The sequence below is a fragment of the Babylonia areolata genome, chromosome 18 (assembly GCF_041734735.1).
Source record: "Babylonia areolata isolate BAREFJ2019XMU chromosome 18, ASM4173473v1, whole genome shotgun sequence".
NCBI lineage: Eukaryota > Metazoa > Mollusca > Gastropoda > Neogastropoda > Buccinidae > Babylonia > Babylonia areolata.
In genome coordinates this window covers 55,041,666-55,065,852 of record NC_134893.1, presented here as the reverse complement: position 1 = coordinate 55,065,852, position 24,187 = coordinate 55,041,666, and the positions used below count along the sequence as shown (strand labels likewise).

Here is a 24,187-nt window from a genome sequence, read left to right as displayed (position 1 = left end):
AATGGAAGATATAATTTGTTTGAATCACGTACATGCAGGGGCAATTTGAAGAAAATGATTTTCTATTACCTTTGTGAGTGGTTTAAGAACAAATTCCGATCAGCTGATTTTGATTTAGCGCTGCTGAAATTTTCTTAATTTATGTATTATTTAGTTTAGCCTGTCTGAATTATCTGCTAAACTTTTTCTTTTTAAGCATCTTATTGTAATATTGTAATAATCCACACAGTTGGGCATACAACTGCAGAAAGCAAGTCATTGAAATCCTTACACTTACTGTTCAGTTTACTGTATGTTCAGAGATCAACCAGCAGCTGAACCAGACTCGTTCTCAACGTGTTCGTGCTGCCATGTTTCCGGAGTCAATGCCAGAGGGTGTTCAGATTCCATCCACACAGGTGCACCCTGACCAGCCAACAGCTGTTCAGCGATTGTCTGAGCCTTCACAGATGTTGAAACATGCTGTTGTCAACCTCATCAACTACCAGGTAGGGTCAGAAAATGATTGGTTCTCGTCATTCATAGTTTAAATGTTTTATTGCTTTATGAAGTAATGGGATGAATCGGTGTAATGGATCTGATGCTGGTTGATGCTAAAGAACTAAAATTTTGTATTGTCAAAAAAAATTTGCTGCTTAATTGATATGGTTCAGTGCAAATTTTACAAGAAATGTTTCTGTGAACATTTTACAATGGCATATAATTACCTACATGGGAAATCGGGTATCTTAACCAGGAAAACAAGAACAAGAAAATAAACATGGATTTTTCTTGTTTTCTTTTGCATCATGACATATCCCCCCCCCCCTCCCCCGTCTTCAGTTGTAGTGCATTATTATCATCCTTTTTTGAATGAAACAAAAAAAAATCATTTAAATTTATTCCTGTTTGGTTTATTCATTTTCCCTGTTGATGTGTTTACTGATTTTATCTTTTGCTTGCTTATAATTGACATTACGCAAATTCTGTAGAAAATATGTTAATACTGTGTGTTGTTTGGTGCACTCCAGTAAGTTCTGTCCATTTGTCTGCTTTCCTGACTGTTGATGATGCCTTTCAGGATGATGCAGACCTTGCCACACGTGCCATCCCAGAGTTGATCAAGCTGCTGAACGACGAAGACCAGGTGGTGGTCTACCAGGCTGCCATGATGGTTCACCAGCTGTCCAAAAAGGAAGCCAGCCGTCACGCCATCATGAACTCTCCTCAGATGATTGCTGCTTTGATCCGAGCTATGGCCAACACAGAGGACATTGAGACCACACGATGTGCAGCAGGAACCTTGCACAACCTGTCCCACCACAGGCAAGGTTTGCTGGCCATCTTCAAGTCTGGCGGGATCCCTGCCCTTGTGAAGCTGCTGAGGTGAGAAAAGAAAAATACATGCCTTGTAGAATATGTTTGCATTTTCTTATTTTCTACTCTGTTGAGGTCAGGTCAGGTCATTAGATCTGCTACTGGTAACCTGTAATCCAGTACAACCTGTTTAGGGTCAGGTTGCCGGCGACTAAACCGGCACTCCCACCGCTCCCTTCCGGGACTGGTGAGGCGGGTGGCTAGACACCCTTATGGAGATCCATAAAAGGGCGTTGGCTCAGGAGAGCCACCGACGGCCATCTAGCTCCACTGTGCTGTGTGCATGCCACACGCAGTTGGCCCCCAGGGTGTGTCTACCCATGCATGCGAAGTCTGGATCCGGCAGAATCTGCGGAAGAAACCTGTCGGTTCAACGGAGAGGAAGGCGGTTACAGCAACGCACTGTGGAGTGCAGAGAGCAAGATGAGACACCGAAAGGATATCTTGGTCATCCACTGCATCCGTGCTCATCCTCCAGTCGTCTCGACTTAGTCTTGCGACTGGAAATTGGTGGACCCGGACAAGAGAGTGAGGTTGACGTTGCGCAACTCCTCTTCACTTTAAACAAACTCATCGTGCAAGTCATCAGTCATCCAAAATGACCTTTCATCCTTCATCATTTCATCACCCCCATGTCCTGTGGCGACAGGCGAGCAACGAAACGACAGGTGTGGGTACACTGGCAGTCGCAGCCGCAGACCTGCACGCAGGCGGCTCAGGCCATAGGGTCGTTCTTCGTCGACAGGAGCAGCGATGGAGCCACCCTTCCCAGCATCTTCACCATCCTGATGAAGTCCCAGCTTCGCTGGGCTGGACACGTGGCGCGCATGCCAGACCATCGGCTGCCCAAAAGGCTCTTCTATGGCGAGCTGCAACAAGGGAAGTGATCACACGGAGGTCAGAAGAAGCGCTTCAGAGATACTCTGAAAGTCTCTCTGAAAGCGTTTGATATCAACCCTGACTCCTGGGAAGAATCTGCAGTGGACCGTGACAAATGGCGCACTGCTGTGCACAAAGGCGCCAAGTTGTGCGAGGCCAACAGGACTGCTGCAGCTGTTCAGAAGAGGCAGGCCAGAAAGTCACGGGCAAACAAGCTCCCTGACAATGGTATGCCTGTCTTTGTCTGCCCCAACTGTCAGCGAACATTTCGTGCGCAGATTGGACTATTCAGCCATCTGCGCATTCACAGATAGATTCATGAGCATCCTCCCCCCACCCCACCACCACCCTCCCCCCATCCCCCAGCTGGATGACAACGATGGTCATCATCGATCTTGATGGACACACGACCACCACTCTGTTGATTTGTAGGCAGCCATATTAAAAATAGATGTGTGCTTGAAAATAATCATGTGTTGAAATAAATGTTTGTTTTCTATAATAATAGAAAAGAAAGTTACATGAAAAAATGATAGTGTTATACTAATAGTACAACAGACAGAAAATACGGAAAAAAAACTTAGCCGTATGGAGAGCATAGGACAGGAGTCATAATGGCTGCTGTCAAAAGAGGGCAGTAGCCAGCGGGACAAAGGGGAGGTTACCTACTTCCGGGAGGTTATCGGCCGTAGTTTCATTTTCTCCGCATAGGCGGATAGTAGTTTGCACAGGCAGGAATGTCAGACCCCTGCCGGAGTCTGCACTAGTTGGGTCACGGTAAGTATGTTATTTAAACGTAATTTTAGATAGAAAATTTCCTATAAAGACTAAAGTTGATATGTGCATCTGATTTCCACCTTGAGACATGTTTTCCCTCTTTCTCTTTCTTCTTTATTGTCATTTTCACTTTCACTTTCTTATAATTGTGGCCTGGTTTTTGTCCTGCCCTCAGTTCCCCAATGGAATCTGTGCTGTTCTACGCCATCACCACACTGCACAATCTGCTGCTGCATCAGGAAGGTTCCAAGATGGCTGTGCGCCTTGCTGGGGGTTTGCAGAAAATGGTAGCCCTGCTGCAGAGGAACAACAATGTCAAGTTTCTGGCAATCACCACCGACTGTCTGCAGATACTGGCCTATGGCAACCAAGAAAGCAAGGTAGGAGTGTGGGTTACAGCTAAAGTTAGAGCTGGCTTAATCAGTGTTGCATATTCATTTTTGATATTTCTGGTTAACACAAATTTGTCACAGACAAGTTAAAGGAATGGAAAATGGAAAGAGTTTCCACAGACAAGTTAAAGGAATGGAAAATGGAAAGAGTTGCCACAGACAAGTTAAAGGAATGGAAAATGGAGAGAGGGGTCACGGTCACTGTGAGAGCAAGGCAACAAACTGTCAACATTTTTTTTTTTTTTTTCAAGTTGACAATGATAATCTTGTACCACTATGACTTGTTAACAGTAAAGCTTGTCAGAAGTAGAACACAAACTGCAAACCCTGTAAGGTGCACTTACATGTGTATTTGCATTTTACAGCTCATCATTCTGGCCAGTGGAGGCCCGGGGGAACTGGTGCGCATTATGAAGTCCTACACCTACGAAAAACTGTTGTGGACCACCTCTCGTGTTCTCAAAGTGCTGTCAGTCTGTCCTAGCAACAAGCCAGCTATTGTGGAAGCTGGTAAGACTGGCAGAATTGATTGATTAGTGTATGTGGGTGTAGGTGTGTGTGTGTGTGTGCTTACATTTGGCTATTCTATGTCCGATATAGTTTAACAGATATAAATACTTAAGTTGTGTTTTGGTACTAAATACAAATATTGAAGAATTAGAATTGTGGTTTAACTACACATACTTAACCGTGACCGACTAGAGCAGACTCCGGCAGGGGTCATTGTGGTTTATACCATGACATGAATTTTGTATGATTGTGTGTGTATGTGTGTGTATATTTTTTATACTTTAGTCAAATACCAGACAGAAAAATCATACTTCACACAAGTGTGGATGTGAGTTTGTTTTTCTTTCACATATTTGTAATTTAATGAAAAATGCATGTTTATTGATTGAAACAGTATAATTTCTTTCATTCTCAAAAAAACAACCACCACCTAAATTGGAAGAATGTCTGTACATGTTCAGGAGGTATGCAGGCCCTTGCCATGCATCTGGGGCACCAGAGCCAGCGTCTGGTTCAGAACTGTCTGTGGTCTTTGCGCAACTTGTCTGATGCAGCAACTAAAATGGTAAGCTTTTGAAATATTTTTACTTGTTATATATATATATATATATTCATATATATATGTATGTATGTATGTATGTTGTTGTTTTTTGTTTTTGTTTTTTTGTACATATCTCTTATCTGTGTAATGAATGTGGTATATATACATTATGTTTATTATTATACTGTGTAAGTTGTGGTGAAATGAATGTTACGTTTGAATATTACAAAAGAGATGCATTCTTATTGATAACTTGAAATTGTTTTCCTCTTTGTCAGTCTGTTTGAATGGATAACTTGAAATGCTGTGCTTTTGTGTTTACACCTCTTCTGTATTTGTTGATGGTGTGTTTGCACTTTGTATTTCTTCAATTAAGTGTTTATCAGTTTCGTTTATTTTTTTAAGAAAGCTGACTGTATGCCTCGATGTAAGAACTGTTGTGACAATATGGCAATTTTGTTTATTACATTGAAATTGTATCAACCAATACTGGTCTGTGGTGGCTAAGAAACATGTGACTGTGTCACCAGGACAACATGGAAGGCTTGCTGCACATGCTGGTTCAGCTCCTGGCCTCCAATGACATCAATGTAGTGACATGTGCGGCAGGCATTTTATCCAACCTGACCTGCAACAACCAGCGCAACAAGGTGATCGTATGCCAGGTGGGCGGTATTGAGGCTCTGGTGCGCACCGTCATGCAGGCTGGAGACCGTGAGGACATCACTGAACCCGCTGTGAGTATATCAGGGGGTTTTCCACTGTAATTGTTGACTTTGAAGGAAGCATTGCACCTTAACTCAGATTTATTTTGATAATTCCCTGAATCATATAAAATCTACACATTTGAAGTAAAATTATGTAACAGGTTAAAAGTTAACAATAAACAAAGCACTGAATGATACAATGAAAGGAAGATATATGCACAAATACAGACATGATTACACATGCAAGACAGATCAGAAGATTCATTTCTTGTTGGAAAAACAAGTGATTGGGGTTAATAACTTGTCCTCAAGTATAAAGCGTCATGGATTTGACAATAAGAGGTTTGCATTCACTCAAACTCCTGCTTGAAGGTTACACAGTAATAACATGTCAGCTTAACTCATTTTTCAATGAGCAGTGTGTTCCTTTATATCTTCAGTTGGCATGTAGCAGTATTGATTTTGCATGTGTTTGGTGCAGCCTGTTTTAAGATCGTCATTTCTCAGCACTGTGCTTGCAGGTGTGTGCTCTGCGTCACTTGACATCACGCCACCCAGAAGCAGAGATGGCTCAGAATGCAGTGCGTCTGCACTATGGACTGCCTGTGTTAGTGAAGCTGCTGCACCCCCCTAGTCGCTGGCCTCTGATCAAGGCTGTGGTAGGCCTTGTGCGCAACCTGGCCTTGTGTCCGGCCAATCATGCGCCACTCCGGGAGCATGGTGCCTTGCCGCGTATCGTCCAGCTTTTGATCCGTGCCCACCAGGACACACAGAGGGTGTGTATATGGAGCCTTTTTAGCTGCAGTCTTTGTCAACCTATCCTGCCTATGCCCATTCATTATGCCTTTACTTTTTATATTGTTGATGAATTAGATTCATTATTTCCCAAAAGCCTTTTATAAAGAAAAGTTTGTCCCACCCAGTATTTTGATATTGTTGACAGTTTTTTCCTTAATTTCCAGCCATAGTTTATTTTGAAAAGTAATCAGTTTGGATTTAATGACTTTTACTGGTTTTGGTACATAGATTAAGGTTATATCTTTCTTGTGACTGGGCAGCAGTTTAAAAAAAAAAAATCAGCTGAAAGACTTTTTGTGAACGATTTGATTGAAATTTTAATTACACATACTTAACCGTGACCCAATAGTGCAGACTCTGGCAGGGGTCTGACATTCCTGTCCTGTGCAAACTAATATCCGCCTATGTGGAGAAAACGAAAGTAGCTACGGCCGATAACCCCCCTGACTATATCAACAGAAAGTGTTATTTTCATGACTGTCAGTAGTATCTTTAATTAAACAAAGTAAATAATACTGAAAATATTTGTGTTAAAAAACAGCAGTATTAGAAATTTATAAAGTGATCTGTGTTGGCATTCTTTCCATATTGAGAACAAGTTTAAGGTTCTTTTTATGTATTTTTGTATAAATGCAAAGTGAGTTACTTTATTCAGTTGAATTTAGCTTACAAATGTTACAGGTGTCAGATAATTTCATCAGTGAAGTGCACACCACTCTGTGAAACATGAACATCACATGTGGGTTAACCAAAGCATTTTCCCTACCAACCTTCTGACATTGCAGCGAGCTTCCATCAGCTCCAACGGACCACCCATGACGGGCTATGTGGATGGTGTGCGCATGGAGGAGATTGTGGAAGGGACTGTAGGAGCCCTTCATATCCTGGCTAGGGAGGCTCATAACCGGGCTGTCATCCGTGGCCTCAACTGCATTCCACTCTTTGTGCAGGTACACAAACATCTCTATTGCGGTGTGCATATAATGTGGAATGAACTTAGTTTGAAGAGGTGGTAAATGAATATGGTTTTTTGTTTTGTTTTTTTAAGTCTATGAAGTGTAGTTATGTAAGGATTCTATGGTGCCAGAATATAACGTTTCAACGTTCAGTTTTACAAGATAGGATTGAAATGTGAGTCATCAGACATAACTCATTGTTTGAAGCCAGCAAGTCGTGTTTATCAAATCTCTGTGTAAAGAACATTATTTTTATTATCAGTAAAGCACTTATTGTAGGGGTACTGACACTCTTTACTTGGATTTCTTGGAATCTAGACATGGAATTATAAAGTTATACTTTTTTGAAAACATTGCAATACCTGAAGTCTCTATTTGCTGAAAATGGTAATTTGACAGCTTTTTTTCTCCCAGTCTCTGGATGTCTTTCATCAAAGGAAAGAATGTCAAGATAGTGTCTTTTTACTCTGTGTTAGCTCCTGTACTCTCCCATCGAGAACATCCAGCGTGTGGCAGCTGGTGTGTTGTGTGAACTGGCAGCTGACAAAGAGGGGGCAGAGATGATAGAGCAGGAAGGTGCCACAGCACCTCTCACCGAGCTTCTGCACTCCCGCAATGAAGGCGTTGGTGAGATAGGCTTCCTTGTTTCCTGAATCACTAAGCTTTAGCCATGCAGGAAGGTTACTTTCCTTCTTGGCTTTGCATGTGTGTGGGAGATGTCCAGGGAGTTCAGTACTTGAAATGAAATCTTTTGTGTTTTGTGGTACAGTATGGTTTGGGGCATGCTTGAGCTTTGGTGATATAATGTACATGTGAACTAATCTGCTGGTACAGTTGTTGTTTTTTGGTGGTTTTTTTTTTGTTTTTGTTTGGTTTTTTTGTAGAATTGGTCAGTGATTGAGTGTTTGCTTAAATTTTAAGAGGTGCTTTCTGTGTAGAAACATCACTACCATTTATTATTGAAGGTGCAAACATTGTCACTACGTTACTGTTGTTATTGTAACTGCCTGAATATTAAGATAGAGACAGGCTGTGTGACAAGGTAAAATATAGAATCTGTACTTCTTTTAATTTTTTTTCTTCATTTTTTTAACTGTGCAGTCCTACCAACCTCTGTTTTATGATTGCCACGTTTTTCCTTTTCTTCTTTTTTTTCTTTTTTTGAATGTTGTTTTCTTCATGATTTGTCTTAGGATTTACATGATGTTGTCTTGTGTCCTTTTGTGTTTCACAAATGCAAGCTCCACACAAGAGCTTGTTTTATGTTATATGGCTGACAAGTACTCTTTCTTTCCGCCTTTGGAAGGTGAGTGAAAGATGCCTTTTTTCAAACTTCAGATCTGAGATTCCTCACTTCCAAATTGACTGCTCTATGCACCCACTAGGACACCGCTTATTTTAGGGAAATGAAGATTTTTAAAAAGGAAACAGGAAGATGGTATATGTAGATCGTGCCAAGAGCAGTGGGATTGAGCATCATGCGTTCTTATCAACTCCACTTCCTTTTTTTCAGCAACCTATGCTGCAGCAGTTCTGTTTCGCATGTCTGAAGACAAACCTCAAGATTACAAAAAACGACTTTCTATGGAACTGACCAGCTCTCTGTACCGTGGGGACAATATGAATTGGTCTGAGGTAAGCATCACTCTGTATGTCTACGTTTTACAAATGCATTTATTTATATTTTGTTTCTTGGTATCAAATTTTAAATGCAATTCCCTCCATACTAACCACAGTGTTCTTTTCTCTCAACAACAGGTTCTTTGCTATCTTTTCTTTTTCTTTTCTTTTTTTTTTTAGTATGAAGACAAAAAGGTTAAGGTGGGAGGAAACAAAAAGAAAGCTTCTACGGTGCATGCTGGGGGTGAAACCAGGACACACCTCCTGTATATTCAGTGCCAGTCTTCCCATAGATTGGTGCTACAATGCATGCTACAGTAAAACCATAGCCTTACAGGGACCCATGTCTTCAGATCTGACATGTGGTTAGTAAGGAGGCCAGACAGTTCAAGCTTTCTATGGGGATGGAAAGCAAAGCTTTCTTCTGTTTAAATTTTGCCTGTGGTTTCTGGTCTTCCAGTTAACTTCTGTTTTCTGTTTTATATAGACTTCTATACTGTAAAATCTCAAGATATCTTGAGCTCCTCTGTGCAGTTAGAGGTTTTTGTCTAATTGGAACTTGAATATTGAAGAAGAAAAAAAAGTTTACTTTCATTACTTACCTTCCTCTTCTTGGAGGTTTTTGTCTAATTGGAACTTGAATATTGAAGAAGAAAAAAAGTTTACTTTCATTACTTACCTTCCTCTTCTTGATCAGTACCGGCTGCTCCCTCCCCTATCTCCCCAGAAATTGTTTTCATTCTTGACTTATTTTCCTCTTCTTCATTGGTGCGAAAGCTGCATGACAGTAATAAGGACTGTATGGAAGGTAGTTGCTACAACATTCTTAGTTCTTAAAAGTCTTTTTTATATGATGTAACTATCACGCTACAACAAGGTGAAACAATTTTCTGGAAGTGAAAAGAAAATATTATTGATCAGTTCAATACTGTACAATTGTTTCCCAAATTTCATTTGTATTCTTTTATGTATGTATGTATTCAATCACTCTTGATCTTCACACCTCTCTTTATTTAGCCTCCAGGGTTTGAGGATGTCGGGGTGATGCCAACGGAAGAGTCACGTGACCAGATGTACTCTCAGCAGCCCCCACCTCACCATGGCAGCCAGGGCAGCATGTACAGCGGATCTCATCCTGACATGCAGGGCCGTCCACCAACTGGTAAACAGCCATGATGATTATGAAAATTCTGGGATGGTTTGTTCCTCATTGCTAGAATCACAGTTCTTGGGCAGTCTTGAGATGTTCAGGTAAAAGATTTTTGTGACCACCAATATCACACTTGTGAAGCTGACATGGTATTTAGTGTATTATGATCAGTAGATGTTGACAGTTCTGATGCAATCATTTAATATGTGCTGAGACTGCAACTGGTCATTGGCAGACTAAATTGTTGTTTAATTACACATACTTAACCGTGACCCAACTAGTGCAGACTCGGGCAGGAGTCTGACATTCCTGTCCTGTGCAAACTACTATCCGCCTATGCAGAGAAAACGAAACTATGGCCGATAACCTCCCGGAAGTAGGTAACCTCCCCTTGTTGATGAGCACACACATGCTTCTGTTTCTCATCCTCACATATTATACTTGGTGTCTGTAATAGGAAGACTGATATTTGATACCTAAAGGATAAAGTGGCTGGCAGTTGTGCTTGATATTATTTCTTCTCTCTCTCTTTTTGTGGTCGTGGTTCTTGTTTTCTGTCAAAGTAGTCCATCTTGTTGCAAATGCTGGTCACCCATGCGCAGTTCTTCACCATTCATTTTCGAATATACACCACTTTCCCTTCCACTCTCGAACACATTTCTTCACATTAGAGTTAACATTGGCAGCAGGCCTAAAATCGTGTTCTTACCTTTGGCAGGTTATGACCAAGTGCCTGTCAACTCCATGCAAGGCCTGGACTTAGGTGGCCCAGGGGCAGGAGGTGGCTATGGAAGTCACATGGACAATCTGCCTGACCTTGGCCCCACCTCCACCGACCTCAATTTTGACAGCATTGACCCCAACCTGGGGGCACCACCTGGAGACAGTGGTCCCTCCATGTGGTTTGACACAGACCTGTAGCTGCTGCATGCTGCCAAAACAGACCTCCACCAGCAGGAAGGCATACATGACATGCAGCGGAAAATTGAAAAGGTCGACTTGGACAGGGTTTGAAAATAGTGGAATGGCTGGCACCCGTTGATTTCAGATCAGATTGCAATGAATGTCCATTAAATCCCATTTATCCTGCTGTTGTATAAAAGTCACTGGTATCTGTAAGTTTTGTTTTGATATAATAAATACTGAAAAAAGGAAAAGCAAAAAAAAAAATAAATAAATAAAGGAAGAAAATGTCACAATCTGATCATGAAGAAAGGAAGCGACAGTGATATCCCATGCCCCGGAAGAACAGCCAAGAAGTAGAATGTGGTAACTTTCATTTGAATAGGAGAAAAAATGCTGTGCGAGAGCATAGAAAAAATGGGAAGTGTTTTTGGGTTTTTTTTTTTTTAAAGGGACAACAGTAATGGTTATGGACTTTTTCTGGTCAGTTTTGCAACTTGCAGGGAAAACCGATGTCTTGGAGAATCTCATGGCTGACTTTGACAGGAAGGACCAAATCTTCAATCACTTGACACATCATTACATTTCATACACAATTCGTCTTACCAGCAAGCAGCTATAACTTGAAAACATGACCAGTGTTGATAATGAAGAGGGGGTTGGTGGGTGATGGTTGGAGGTAAACTGCACTTGGTACTGTATTCATACATGTACACACCTCTCCCCTGTAACCTCCATACCCACCTCACCACCTTACTTTTACCCCTTTCCTTAAAAACATAATAATTAACATTTAAATATGTATTATTTTGTCATGGGTTTGTTTTTAACCATGAATCATGCACATTTTGCATCAAATTTATTTAAGTTCAGAAAACACCATACCAGTATAACACTTTATTTTAGATATTTTACAGTCTCTGATAGTTGTATTGATGTAATCAAGTGTAAAATAATTAATTTCTTTCATATGTGTATGTAGAATTGAGGTTGTGAAGTTGAAAATGAAGATTGGTATTATTTAGTTACTTTTTAATAGCACAAAAGAAAGAAATTCACAGTCAGTTTGACAGTTTTCAGTTATATTTTTTAACAGCACAAATGATAAAGAAATTCCCAATCGGTTTGATTGGCAGCCATGATAAAGAGAGAGGAATTTTCTTATGCATTGTTTGACTATTTATTACTGATACCACTGCCAGAATGAGCTGTTTTCCAAATTGAGAACCTCTCAGATTTTTTTCCCTGTAAAGAATATACTTTTTTTTTTAAACTGGTGATTGGGATTTCTACCACACAATGCATAGATGTCTGTTTATCTTGTTTACTTTGTAATAGTTGTTCTGTGTGCATCTGTAAATATTATTTTGTGCTGTGTAGAGTAGTCATCTTGGTCATCTGAACCAAGCCCAGGAACACAAAATGGACAGCAAGGTCTGATAAACAGTTGATCCATAGGGGAACTCTTGTCTTTGACCTGTACAGAATCTGTGGCTTCATGCTGCAGCATTCTGGTACTGGTTATGGGTTTGCTGTTTTTCTTGTCCTCGTGGCCAAGTCTGAATCTTTGGTATCAGGTTGACATCCTTTTGTCAGTGGTATTTTGTTTCTGATTCTGGTTTACAGATCAGTTCAGGACTGCCAATGCATGCTTTGTACTTTGACGCTGGCTGCACAATGTCAAGCTCCAGATTTGTGACCTGAAAAGCCTTTAATGTTCTTGAAGTGAATAGGTTTGCTGACTTCTCCATGTCTGGGTCTGGAACTTGACAGTGTCGCCTGTCTGTTAGAGCAGAACAGATGACCGACAAGGTTGTTTTGCATTGAACCTGGCTCTTAGGTTTGGACCCCATTTGCTGTCCACAACAAGATTTTTTAAGTGAACAAATTATGTACATAAACCAAATCATCATTCAGTCTTTGTTTCATTTTTTAATCTCCCAACATTTTCATTATTTACTTGCATTGAATTAATGCAGAGAGTGAGCATATCAGTCATTTGCATTGTTGCATACCATACCATGTCAGAAACATTGTTCTTTTCTCCCTCCCATTTATTTCCCTGTCTAGACATTGCATGCAAAATAATCAATAAAATCTAAAATTTAATCTGCTTGTGCCTGATTACATGGATCTGCAAGAATGGTATGTAAATATTCAGTGAATGAAAAAAGTTAGTGTTGTTTAGTATGACAACTGGGTTTTTTTGTTTTGTTTTTGTTTTTGTGCTTTTAATACTACTTGGATCATTATGAAATTGTTATGCTTTGCAAAATAAGTGCCAGCTGTGAGGCGTCACGACATACCCACACATTCACATACTTTTCTTCTCTTCCACATTTTTTTTTATTCTGAGAATGAACCATGACCCACACATTCACATACTTTTCTTCTCTTCCACAGTGTTTTTATTCTGAGCATGAACCATGTGCAATAATGCACAAATGATGCATGATTTGTGATTTCCATATCACCTGATCTGTATCCACTCTAAAGAAAGTTTGGAATTAATCACATTTTTAATCACACTGATAGCGAGATGAAATCTGATGAAAGAAAGTTGGGAAATAATCACACTTTAATCTTTTATTTCCCATTGTTTTATGACAGTAGCAGTCTTAAAACTGCAGCATCAAAAATGTGGAAAATCCGGTCTTGTATGCTACTTTACTTACAAGCTGACCCAATGACACACTGACTCTCCAAATATTTTATGGAAAGATTAACACTTGAGCGCGCACGCACACACACACACACACACACACATTCACATGAAAGCACACACACTCACACCACATTGTAGCTATTTGGCTACCAAATTCAAATGATGCAAATCAGCAGACACACTGGAAACAATATCCAGGTCTTCATCACAACATGTAGGACTGTTGCGCTTGTCCACCAGTGAGCGTATGTCACTGACATCTGTGGATCCTGCTCCACACTGTTCATTTCTGCCATCCACCCTGGTTTCAAACTCTTGAAGAGGGTCCTCGTTTTGTCCTTTCTCTTCAACTGACAACAGCCTTTCTTCACCATCGTCGTCATTTTTTTCTTCCTTGCCTTTGTCTGCTGCTTCTTCACCAGAGTCTTCCTCTTCCTCCTCTTCACTTGAGACAAAAACCAAGTGTTTTATTCAATGGTTTAACTGATAACCAATCACATGTGTTTAAAAAAACAAAGAGGAATACTGAGGCCATCCTTACAACTGACCAGGCAACCATTCCAAACCACCCACTAGCTATCCTTACAATTGACCAGACAACCATTCCAAACAAACTTTACACCAATCCTCTACTGATACAAGGCATGCATAATTAAAATAAATAAATGAAATAATTTTCAATAATGTATTAGAACTTCATCCATACCATTTTCTGACACTTGGCCTTATATTTTTTTTAGCAGTACAGAAAAAAAAAGTCTTAGAAAAAAAAATTCAAAAAGTTGTGCTTGCATTTATTATTTATTTATGTGGACATGGGCTCACAATAGTCTTGTGTTGTAATACTCTTTAATAGGGATAAGTTCACACTGGTTGTCAATAACTAGTATAGAGTAGGTAGGCCTAATTGTGAACGATACAGTTGAAGCAACCAGGTCCAGGTGTGGATTGTACAGGTAACAGGTCATACGGTCCTCAAATGTAGTTCTGTTTTTGAAGGCTTCTGTGATTGGTTGCTCCAGGAAAAGTTGATCTACTTGTTTTCAACATTTTGTCAACAGTTTAAACAGCAGGGGTGCCTGAGAGCAAATGCGAACAGGCAAGTCTAAACGTGAATGATGGGTTTGCCTTGGGTACATGTGGACGATTAAATCAAGCAGGTCTTCAGCCCATTAAACATAACACATAATTGGAACAACATCACACCAGACTGTCTTCTTGTTGGTTTTGATCACATATGTACACACACACATACTAACACACATTTAACCCATCCCCCGGACCCCTACCCACCTCCACAGATGAAGACACCATTTTGAATGCGCTCAGTAACTGTGCAAAATCGTTCTCAAATACATTTGCGTCAAAATACCCTGTAGTCTAATTGTAAACAACACTAATTTTGAGATTCCCGTCAAAACTGATGTTTAATTACACATACTTAACTGTGACTCACTAGTGCAGACTCCAGCACTGATGTTCTGATCTGTCACCAACATGCTTTCTCAAATTCTCCCAGTACTGGCAATCCGCTATTTATTCAATATATGCAATTAGATCAACAATTTTTAAAACTCGCAAGCAAATGACGAGTCTTGCTTGCTTCCCTTGATTTTGTACTGTGAGAGCATGCCTATGAACCTGGTCAGCAGTGGTGCAGAAGAGAAGAAAGGTTGAAATAGCTATGAATAGCTGATGTTTGACTGGTTCTTTGTAAGATTCATTAAGGTGTCAGAACGAGGTCAAAGCAGATGTTAAATTGTGAAATGTGTGTGGTGAGAACGCTTTGAAGTGGGGTGGTACACGAACCATTCGCAGTCACACATTGCTCGCAGTTAGGCCTACGTACCCTATATTATTTCTTTTTCGTCAGTTTTGCACTAAGATCCTTTTTCTCTTCCATCAGTATCACACTCAAATGCTAACCACTCATACATACATCATATACCTTTCATCACTAGACGGTGGTAAGTAGCTGGCTCTAGCTGGTCGGTTTGGGTTGCAGACGTCAACACTTGTGTCTATATCAAATAGATCTGCACAAAGTTACAGCCAAAATTTAATATACATTACAGTCTGCAAAATCTGTATTGCTGGATCATATTAAATTAATTCTTCAAAGCCCAAACATAATCACAAAAACTGCGAATTGTAAAGACAAAGATCAGAAACATCCAGTTCTTGATTCGATAAGCATGACAATAGTTTCTTGTCAAATGAAACTACTGGTCCTTATCAGTGAAATGAGATTTATCCTCTGACATTGTCAAGAGCATGGTGCACTTTGGTTGTTTCCCATTCACCGTGGCTTGTCAGTGAATGACGTAAACATGTACTGGATATGGCCAGCAGGCACACAGCTGTGCAGCATTGTTTTTGTGATGATGTGCCCAAATAGTAAGCGAGTCCCCACAGGCTTGAGTTCAAGCACCGGGACTGGATCTTACTCCCCCCTTCACTATACCTTGAGTGGTGGTCTGGGCGCTAGTCCTTTGGATGAGATGACAGAGTCCTGCACGCAGCATGCTATCCAAGCATTTAAAAGAACCTACAGGAACTAAAGGGATGTCCCTCAAGGCCTGACTAAGCATGTTGGGTGAATTGCAAGCAATAAATTTTAAATCAGCAACCCTAATCCTATCCTTTCCATAATTATCTCCACCACACAGACAGACACTGACCTTGATCTTGTCTGTGTTCATAGTCATACTGCAGCTGCTTGAGGTGCTGATCTTGTGCTGCCATTACATCTTCAGCTTTGGTGCATGCAGCATACAGTTTGAGAAGATCATCGTTCTGCTGGACGAATGACCCGCCCCAACGGAACTTGGACAACAGTTCTTCACCTTGCTCTTGGTAGCCTGAAAAAAAGAAAATGAAAAGATAATAGGATTTTTAACACTCGTCAAACAACACATAGGCAGACTCAAAAGGTTGCACTGTATGAAAACCATCAGTTATATAAACTATGCTATTGGTCATGTTCTAAAAGTGATTGTGCATTATACTTATACATTTAATGTCACATGTGCTCAAGGCAAAAGACATTTCAGTGATTTTTACTGGCAATAAAGTAGATCTGTCTTTAATCAGCCTTGTAATCACACACCTGAATATTTCACATCCATACCCTTCACAACACAATTCAAAAACCAGGACTTTTCATTATTTAAAAAAAAAACAAAAAAAACACCTTCAGACAAAACACTGTCTCTGAAAAGACTCACCAGTGATCCACAGTGCTGCTGCAAAAGCCTCCACACACGACAACTTCCAAGGACGACCATAGTTGATGGGGTTTGTGGCCACAAAATAGGGCAGCAAGCGCGGATGACTGCACTTCATGCGAGAAAATGGAGTGTCATCCAGTCGAGCCCATGAGCAGTCAATCACAGCAACCCCACCTTGCTCCACTATTTGTCTGCAATCAGGACCAGCAGAGAAAGCCTTGGACTTGAGTATGTGAGAGACTGGTGCAAGTCTCAATGGTCGATCTATACCTGTAGTTTAATACTGCTTTCTTACTGGCACTTCTGTGTTCATGGGCTGCAACTCCTACATTCACTCGTATCTGGTATTCAGGTACAAGTGGGCTTTTATGTGCATGACCATTGTTAATTAACCTGCCATGTAGGCAGCCCTACTGCATTGTTTGGGGGGGGAGGGGGGGGGGTGCATGCTAGTGCTAGTGCATGATTGTTTGATCTTCTGCATGCATACACATACACAGAGGGTTCAGGCACTAGCAGGACTGCACATATGCTGACCTGGGAGGTTGGTAAAAACTCCACCTTTAACCCACCAGGAAACAAGGAACAAACTCAGGAAACTTGGGCAATAATCCAGCACTCAAACCATTCAGCTTCTGCTACCCCACCAGTCACAAACATTGCAATTTATCACGACAGTTAATAGGAGATGATACTGTTTATCAAAATGAAAGAAATCTACATTTTTTCTTTACATCAGCATACAAAATGGCCAAGTACAATAAATTAAATCAGTTAATGAATATTTTTTTAATGCGAGAAAATGTGACCAGAGCATACTAAGAATGAATGAATACCATACAAAATGGCCAAGTACAATAAATTAAATCAGTAAATGAATATTTTTTAATGCGAGAAAATGAGACCAGAGCATACTAAGAATGAATGAATACATACATATGAAGTTTAAGTATGCATATATGCACATGAGCACTGTTCATAATCTCTGAATACACTGTTCAAATTTAGCACAATTCTAGAAAATAAAGAAAAATATAGGTCACATTCTAACCTGTCCTCTGGTGCGATAGGTTTGGTGCCTTTCGGTGAAAGAACTATTCCTGAAAAACGCTGGTTCAGCCGCAGAGGTTTCACCAAGCCAAGACGAGTTAGCTTACGCCCTGAACATTTGTTGGGGTCGCAGTGTTCCAGGTCCCACATGGCAAGGGGCACCTGCTTCTGCTCTGCTGCTTCTGCACCTTCACATGTGTCTGGCAAAAAAATACCTCATAATAATTCATCATACAAAGAAGAAATGTTTAAAAAAAATAATTTAAAATCTATAAAATAAAATAAAAATTAAAATGTAAGCAGAAGCTGCTTGGTAAATCTTCCTTCATCAAGTTCATGAAAATCAGGAAGTAAGGAGGGAGGTCAGTAACTGTCCTGGGCCGTCTAAGTGTGTGGGGACGCAGAAATGAAAATAACACTGACTTAGCCAGACAACTTTTAGGCCCCACTTTGCAAAGTCTCTAGATAGTAGATACTAAAAGAGTGGCATTTAACTGTCCCAATACTTACTGGTGTTCAGTATGTTTCTTATGTGTATGCATACAAGACACTGACACTGATTTTATTGCCAGTAGCAAAGATACCTTTTTGGCAAGGGGGTTACAATACATAGTGCCATTAAGTATCCGCCAAAATTTGTTTGGCTGATATAAAGTATGCGTACAAGAGAGAGAGAGAAAGTGTGTGTGTGTACGAGTGAGTGTGCACATGCGCACGTTACTTTCACATGAAATCACACTGTGTGTGTGTGTGGCATGTTTCTTTTCTTCTTCTTCCCCAGACATCATGGTCATCATTCTGACCATTATTCATTTACTGCTCTTTTGGGGAAAATTTTACCCAAAGAAATGGCCCAACAGTTTGTTTGTTTTTTTAAGAACTAAAGGAAAGTAATATCCTGCCAGCAGTTTGAAGTCTCTGAGAGTCCATTTAGTGATCTACACTTGCAGATTTTTCCAGGCTGAGCCTGGACTCAGGATGAACACACAGCCCTGATAATCAGCACTAAATTTGAACTGATATTCCAGATGATTCCTCCAGCATTCCAGACCACTGCACAGCCCCTATCCCCTCCAGTCCCAGCCTACCTTTCTGAGCAGAATATCATCCATGCTGCACACTTTTCTTCCATTGCACATGGCAGCAGTAGCATTGCTGCTGCATGAATTGTGAAACAAAATTCAGTTTAGGTTGGAAGCCAACATTAAAAAAGGGAAGTTAAAAAGAGCAAAAGAGAAATATTCTAATCACTGCCCTTCCACAGGACAGAAATGTACTCTTCAGTATCAGCACAAAATTAACTGCTGATATCTTGAAAATAACTATCTTCATCACCATGCCAGTCTGACTTCCTGGATGAAAATCTGCCAACATAACCCTGACCTTCATCAACCTCACTGCACTGTCTAGTTGGGAGATGTTACTTTCATTAGTGGGCTGATTTGGGTATCCTTGAAATGAAGGTGCCAAGAGATGAAGTTGATGGCCAAACCACAACTCCACCATCACCGCTGAGATATCTGTCCAAGGGCAGAAACTAGGAGTTGTTCAACAGTTCACCTTCCTGGTGTAGTGAAGTATTGAAGGATCAATGCCAGAAATCATCTCAAGGATAGCATTACAAGCAAAGACAACATCAGCACTGTCCAGACTTACAAGTTACACATATGGAAGGACAACAACATTTCTATGTAACACTAGATCAGACTCCTGCATGCACTGATACATCTTCCCTCTTCCTGTATGCATGCAAGACATTGACCCTCATGACAGATATGGAAAGAATTCAAGCCATCAAAATGAAGTGTTATTACAAGATACTGAAAATCAAATCCACTGATCACATCATAAAATGATAAATGAACAAGCGTACCAAATATCAGGCAGCACATTGAAGTCAACAGCATCCACTGGGAGGTCATTCCAGTCCTTCGCCATTATGGGAAGGAGTTTAAGCAGTAGTCTGTTCTACTGGCGATTTTTGGAAAGTCCAGGAGTATGTCCTCCTTGCAGAACGTATATATGGGGTTGTAGTCAGGTCAGGTCATTAGATCTGCTACTGGTAACCTGTAATCCAGTACAACCTGTTCAGGGTCGGGTTGCCGACGACTAAACCGGCACTTCCACCGCTCCCTTCTGGGACTGGTGAGGCGGGTGGCTAGACACCCTTATGGAGATCCATAAAAGGGCGTCGGCTCAGGAGAGCCACCGGCGGCCATCTAGCTCCACTGTGCTGTGTGCATGCCACACGCAGTTGGCCCCCGGGGTGTGTCTACCCATGTATGCGAAGTCTGGATCCGGCAGAATCTGCGGAAGAAACCTATCGGTTCAACGGAGAGGAAGGCGGTTACAGCAACGCACTGTGGAGTGCAGAGAGCAAGATGAGACACCGAAAGGATATCTTGGTCATCCACTGCATCCGTGCTCATCCTCCAGTCGTCTCGACTTAGTCTTGCCACTGGAAATTGGTGGACCCAGACGAGAGAGTGAGGTCGACGTTGCGCAACTCCTCTTCACTTTAAACAAACTCATCGCGCAAGTCATCAGTCATCCAAAATGACCTTTCATCCTTCATCATTTCATCACCCCCAAGTTCTGTGGCGACAGGCAAGCGACGAAACAACAGGTGTGGGTACACTGGCAGTCGCAGCCACAGACCTGCACGCAGGTGGCTCAGGCCATAGGGTCGTTCTTCGTCGACAGGAGCAGCGATGGAGCTCGGCAGCCGTCTGAGCGTCTGAGCAGCCCTCTTTAGGAATGCACTGCTCACCTCCCTGGCATGAGGAAAGGGCTAGAAAAGGTGCCCTAAAAATTGCCTGCTCCATATCACCCTGGCCAGCATACCACGGCTGGTGGGGACCCTACATCAGCGGTCGAAACAAAGAGAAAGAAAAGAAAAAAACAAGGATCGTTCCTCTCACCATTGGTGCTTGGAACATAAGGACTCTCCTGGACAGAGATAACGCGGACAGACCCCAAAGGAGAACAGCACTAGTTGCATCCGAACTCGCCAGATACAACATCGACATCGCAGCCTTGAGTGAGACTTGGCTTGCAGGCGAAGGCGAGCTCTGTGAACGGGGATCTGGTTACACCTTCTTCTGGAGTGGATGAGGAAGCGAAGAGCGACGTGAGGCTGGCGTTGGTTTTGCAGTAAAAACAGCACTTGTCAGCAAGCTAGCTGGAATCCCAAAGGGAGTCAACGATAGGCTTATGACCATGAAACTCCCACTGGCATCTGGCCAGAAGCACCTCACCATTGTCAGTGCCTACGCCCCAACCATGACCAACCCGGATGAAGTGAAGGCGAAGTTCTACGAGGACCTTCACTCTGTCATTGCTGCCATCCCTAAAGCAGACAAGCTCATCATTCTTGGGGACTTCAATGCTAGAGTTGGCTCTGACTACATCTCCTGGGATGGAGTGATTGGAAAGCACGGTGTGGGCCACTGCAACCCAAATGGATTGCTTTTGCTTCAGACCTGTGCAGAGCACGAACTGCTGATAACCAACACAGTTTTCTGCCTCCCTACCCATAACAGGACGTCATGGATGCACCCTCGCTCAAAGCATTGGCATCTCATCGATTATGTCATCGTCAGGAAAAGGGATAGGCAAGATGTACGTGTAACAAAGACCATGTGCGGCACCGAGTGTTGGACAGACCATCGCCTTGTAGTCTCGAAGCTGAATATTCGAATCCAACCCAAGAGACGCCCCCAAGGCCAGAAGGCTCAAAACGGCTCAACATCGCTAAGCTGAAAAGCATCACCATCAAACAGTCCTTTGTGGAGCTGCTGGAAGATCGTCTGGAATCCGCCTCTCTGGACAACCAGAATGTGGAGTCTGACTGGAGGACCCTGCGTGAGCTGATCTATAGTACAGCTTCAGAGACCCTGGGACCCATGACCAGAAAGCACAAAGACTGGTTTGATGAAAACTGTGATGAAATCAAGCAGCTTCTGGATGAGAAACGCCGTCTGCATCAAGCCCACCTGAGCAACCCAAAGTCCACATCAAAAAAGGATGCATACAATGACATCCGCAGGACTGTTCAGCAAAAGTTACACCAGATGCAGGATAAGTGGCTGAGTGACAAAGCTGATGAGATCCAGGGATATGCTGACAGGCACGATATGAAGAGGTTCTATGATGCCTTAAAAGAAGTCTACGGCCCCACATCCTCAGGATCATCCCCCCTCCTCAGTGCAGATGGGAATACCTTGATCACCAAGAAGGAGAACATTCTCGAACGATGGGCTGAGCACTTCAACAGTGTCTTAAATCGCCCTTCCTCCATAAATGATGAAGCCATAGACCGTCTCCCACAAGTCCCCACCAACGAAGCACTGGACGATCCGCCAACACTTCTTGAGACCCAGAAAGCAATCTGTCTGCTATCCAGTGGCAAAGCACCTGGCTCAGACTCCATACCAGCAGAGGTCTACAAGGATGGAGGCACTGTGCTGACTGAGAAGCTTCATCAGCTGTACTCACTCATGTGGAAAGAAGAGACGATCCCCCAGGATTTCAAAGATGCATCTATCATTCACTTGTACAAGCGAAAGGGGAACCGGCAAGCCTGTGATAACCATCGGGGCATTTCCTTGCTCTCCATCGCAGGCAAGATACTTGCCAGGATCCTACTTAATCGCCTCACAGCACACCTTGACCAAGGTCATTTGCCTGAGAGCCAATGTGGATTCCGGAAAGAGCGCGGAACCACTGACATGGTGTTTGCTGCAAGGCAGCTGCAAGAGAAATGTCAGGAGCAAAATGCTGATCTGTTCTCCACCTATGTCGACCTCACTAAGGCCTTCGACACCGTGAGTAGAGAGGGACTGTGGAAGATCATGGCCAAGTACGGATGCCCTCGGAAATTTATTTCCTTGGTCAGCCAATTCCATGAAGGCATGCAGGCTCGAGTCCAGGACAATGGTGAAACATCTGCTCCTTTTGCTGTCACAAATGGTGTCAAGCAAGGCTGCGTCCTGGCTCCAACGCTGTTCAGCCTCATGTTCTCTGCAATGCTTACTGATGCCTTCAGAGATGGCGATGTTGGAATCGGCCTAAAGTACCGAACAGATGGCAAGCTGTTCAACCTCAGAAGGCTTCAAGCAAAAACGAAGGTCATGACAGACATCATCAGAGACTTTTTGTTTGCTGATGATTGTGCCCTCAACGCTGGATCTGAAGCTGACATGCAACTCAGCGTCGACAAGTTTGCCACTGCCAGCAGGAACTTCGGCCTTACCATCAGCACGAGGAAAACTGAAGTTCTCCATCAGCCAGCCCCAGGGAATCCCTACGTTGAGCCCAACATCACAGTCAACGGTCAGAGACTCAGTGCGGTGGAGCGGTTCACATACCTTGGCAGCACACTGTCACGAAATGTGACAATCGACGATGAAGTGAACGTCAGGATTGCAAGAGCAAGCGCAGCTTTTGGTAGACTCAATGCAAATGTCTGGAACAGAAGAGGCATTAGTCTTGAGACCAAGCTAAAGGTCTACAGAGCAGTAGTTCTCCCCACACTACTGTACGCCTGTGAAACTTGGACAGTGTACCAACGACATGCCAAGAAGCTGAACCACTTCCACACAACATGCCTCAGGAAGCTACTGAACATCAAGTGGCAAGACAAGACCCCTGACACAGAGGTGCTCGCAAAAGCCACCCTTCCCAGCATCTTCACCATCCTGATGCAGTCCCAGCTTCGCTGGGCTGGACACGTGGCGCGCATGCCAGACCATCGGCTGCCCAAAAGGCTCTTCTATGGCGAGCTGCAACAAGGGAAGAGATCACACGGAGGTCAGAAGAAGCGCTTCAGAGATACCCTGAAAGTCTCTCTGAAAGCGTTTGATATCAACCCTGACTCCTGGGAGGAATCTGCAGTGGACCGTGACAAATGGCGCGCTGCTGTGCACAAAGGCGCCAGGTTGTGCGAGGCCAACAGGACTGCTGCAGCTGTTCAGAAGAGGCAGGCCAGAAAGTCACGGGCAAACAAGCTCCCTGACAGTGATATGTCTGTCTTTGTCTGCCCCAACTGTCAGCGAACATTTCGTGCGCAGATTGGACTATTCAGCCATCTGCGCACTCACAGATAGATTCATGAGCATCCTTCCCCCCACCCCACCACCATCCTCCCCCCATCCCCCATCCCCCATCTGGATGACAACGATGGTCATCATCGATCTCGATGGACACACCACCACCATATATGGGGTGGTTGATCCTGACGGATGTCTGGGCACTCTGACTCTGAGTCTGACTGAACCACCTGGTTCTCAATTTTCTACCTTAGTTCACGATACTTTTTATTGTGATACTGATTTACTGGTCACGGTCAAAATAAATCTTAACACACACAATCCCAAAGTCACACAGCCCAAGTAAACAGGCCTCTCACCTTGCAATTCATCATCCTCGGCCTCGTATCTGTCGGACTGCTTTTTCAACTTGGAATCCAGTCTTGCTTGCCTGTCCTGTTTCCAGCCATGTCCTCGTCCGCGATCGCTGCCACCACGCCCTCCTCGTTTACTTTTCCCCATGTTTTGTTGTTGTTGTGTGTGGGTTTTTTTTTCCAACTTCCCAGTCACAGAATACAATGCGTTTGTTCGATCAATCACGAGCCGTAATATTTCAGAGTTAAC

The 24,187-nt window shown here is 42.6% G+C and overlaps 2 protein-coding genes across 2 annotated transcripts in view; one reads left to right on the top strand and one right to left on the bottom strand.

Annotated features, from left to right (window-relative positions):
• Positions 1-12,698, top strand: part of LOC143292926 (catenin beta-like) — a 20,227-nt gene extending 7,529 nt beyond the window's left edge. The window contains exons 5-16 of the mRNA XM_076603622.1: positions 301-488; positions 1,061-1,365; positions 3,188-3,392; positions 3,770-3,914; positions 4,376-4,479; positions 4,986-5,192; positions 5,684-5,938; positions 6,746-6,910; positions 7,393-7,543; positions 8,430-8,551; positions 9,554-9,698; positions 10,405-12,698. Coding sequence (XP_076459737.1) covers positions 301-488; positions 1,061-1,365; positions 3,188-3,392; positions 3,770-3,914; positions 4,376-4,479; positions 4,986-5,192; positions 5,684-5,938; positions 6,746-6,910; positions 7,393-7,543; positions 8,430-8,551; positions 9,554-9,698; positions 10,405-10,607 — 2,195 coding nt within the window. The 3' untranslated portion in view covers positions 10,608-12,698. The remainder of the gene's footprint in view (positions 1-300; positions 489-1,060; positions 1,366-3,187; positions 3,393-3,769; positions 3,915-4,375; positions 4,480-4,985; positions 5,193-5,683; positions 5,939-6,745; positions 6,911-7,392; positions 7,544-8,429; positions 8,552-9,553; positions 9,699-10,404) is intronic.
• LOC143292927 (18S rRNA aminocarboxypropyltransferase-like) lies at positions 11,486-24,187 on the bottom strand. Its single transcript, XM_076603623.1, has 6 exons — positions 23,944-24,187; positions 17,536-17,734; positions 16,482-16,675; positions 15,936-16,115; positions 15,203-15,290; positions 11,486-13,699 (listed from the first exon to the last, which is right to left on the bottom strand). The coding sequence occupies exons 1-6, from the start codon at positions 24,083-24,085 to the stop codon at positions 13,393-13,395; spliced, it is 1,110 nt and encodes a 369-aa protein (XP_076459738.1). The 5' UTR covers positions 24,086-24,187; the 3' UTR covers positions 11,486-13,392.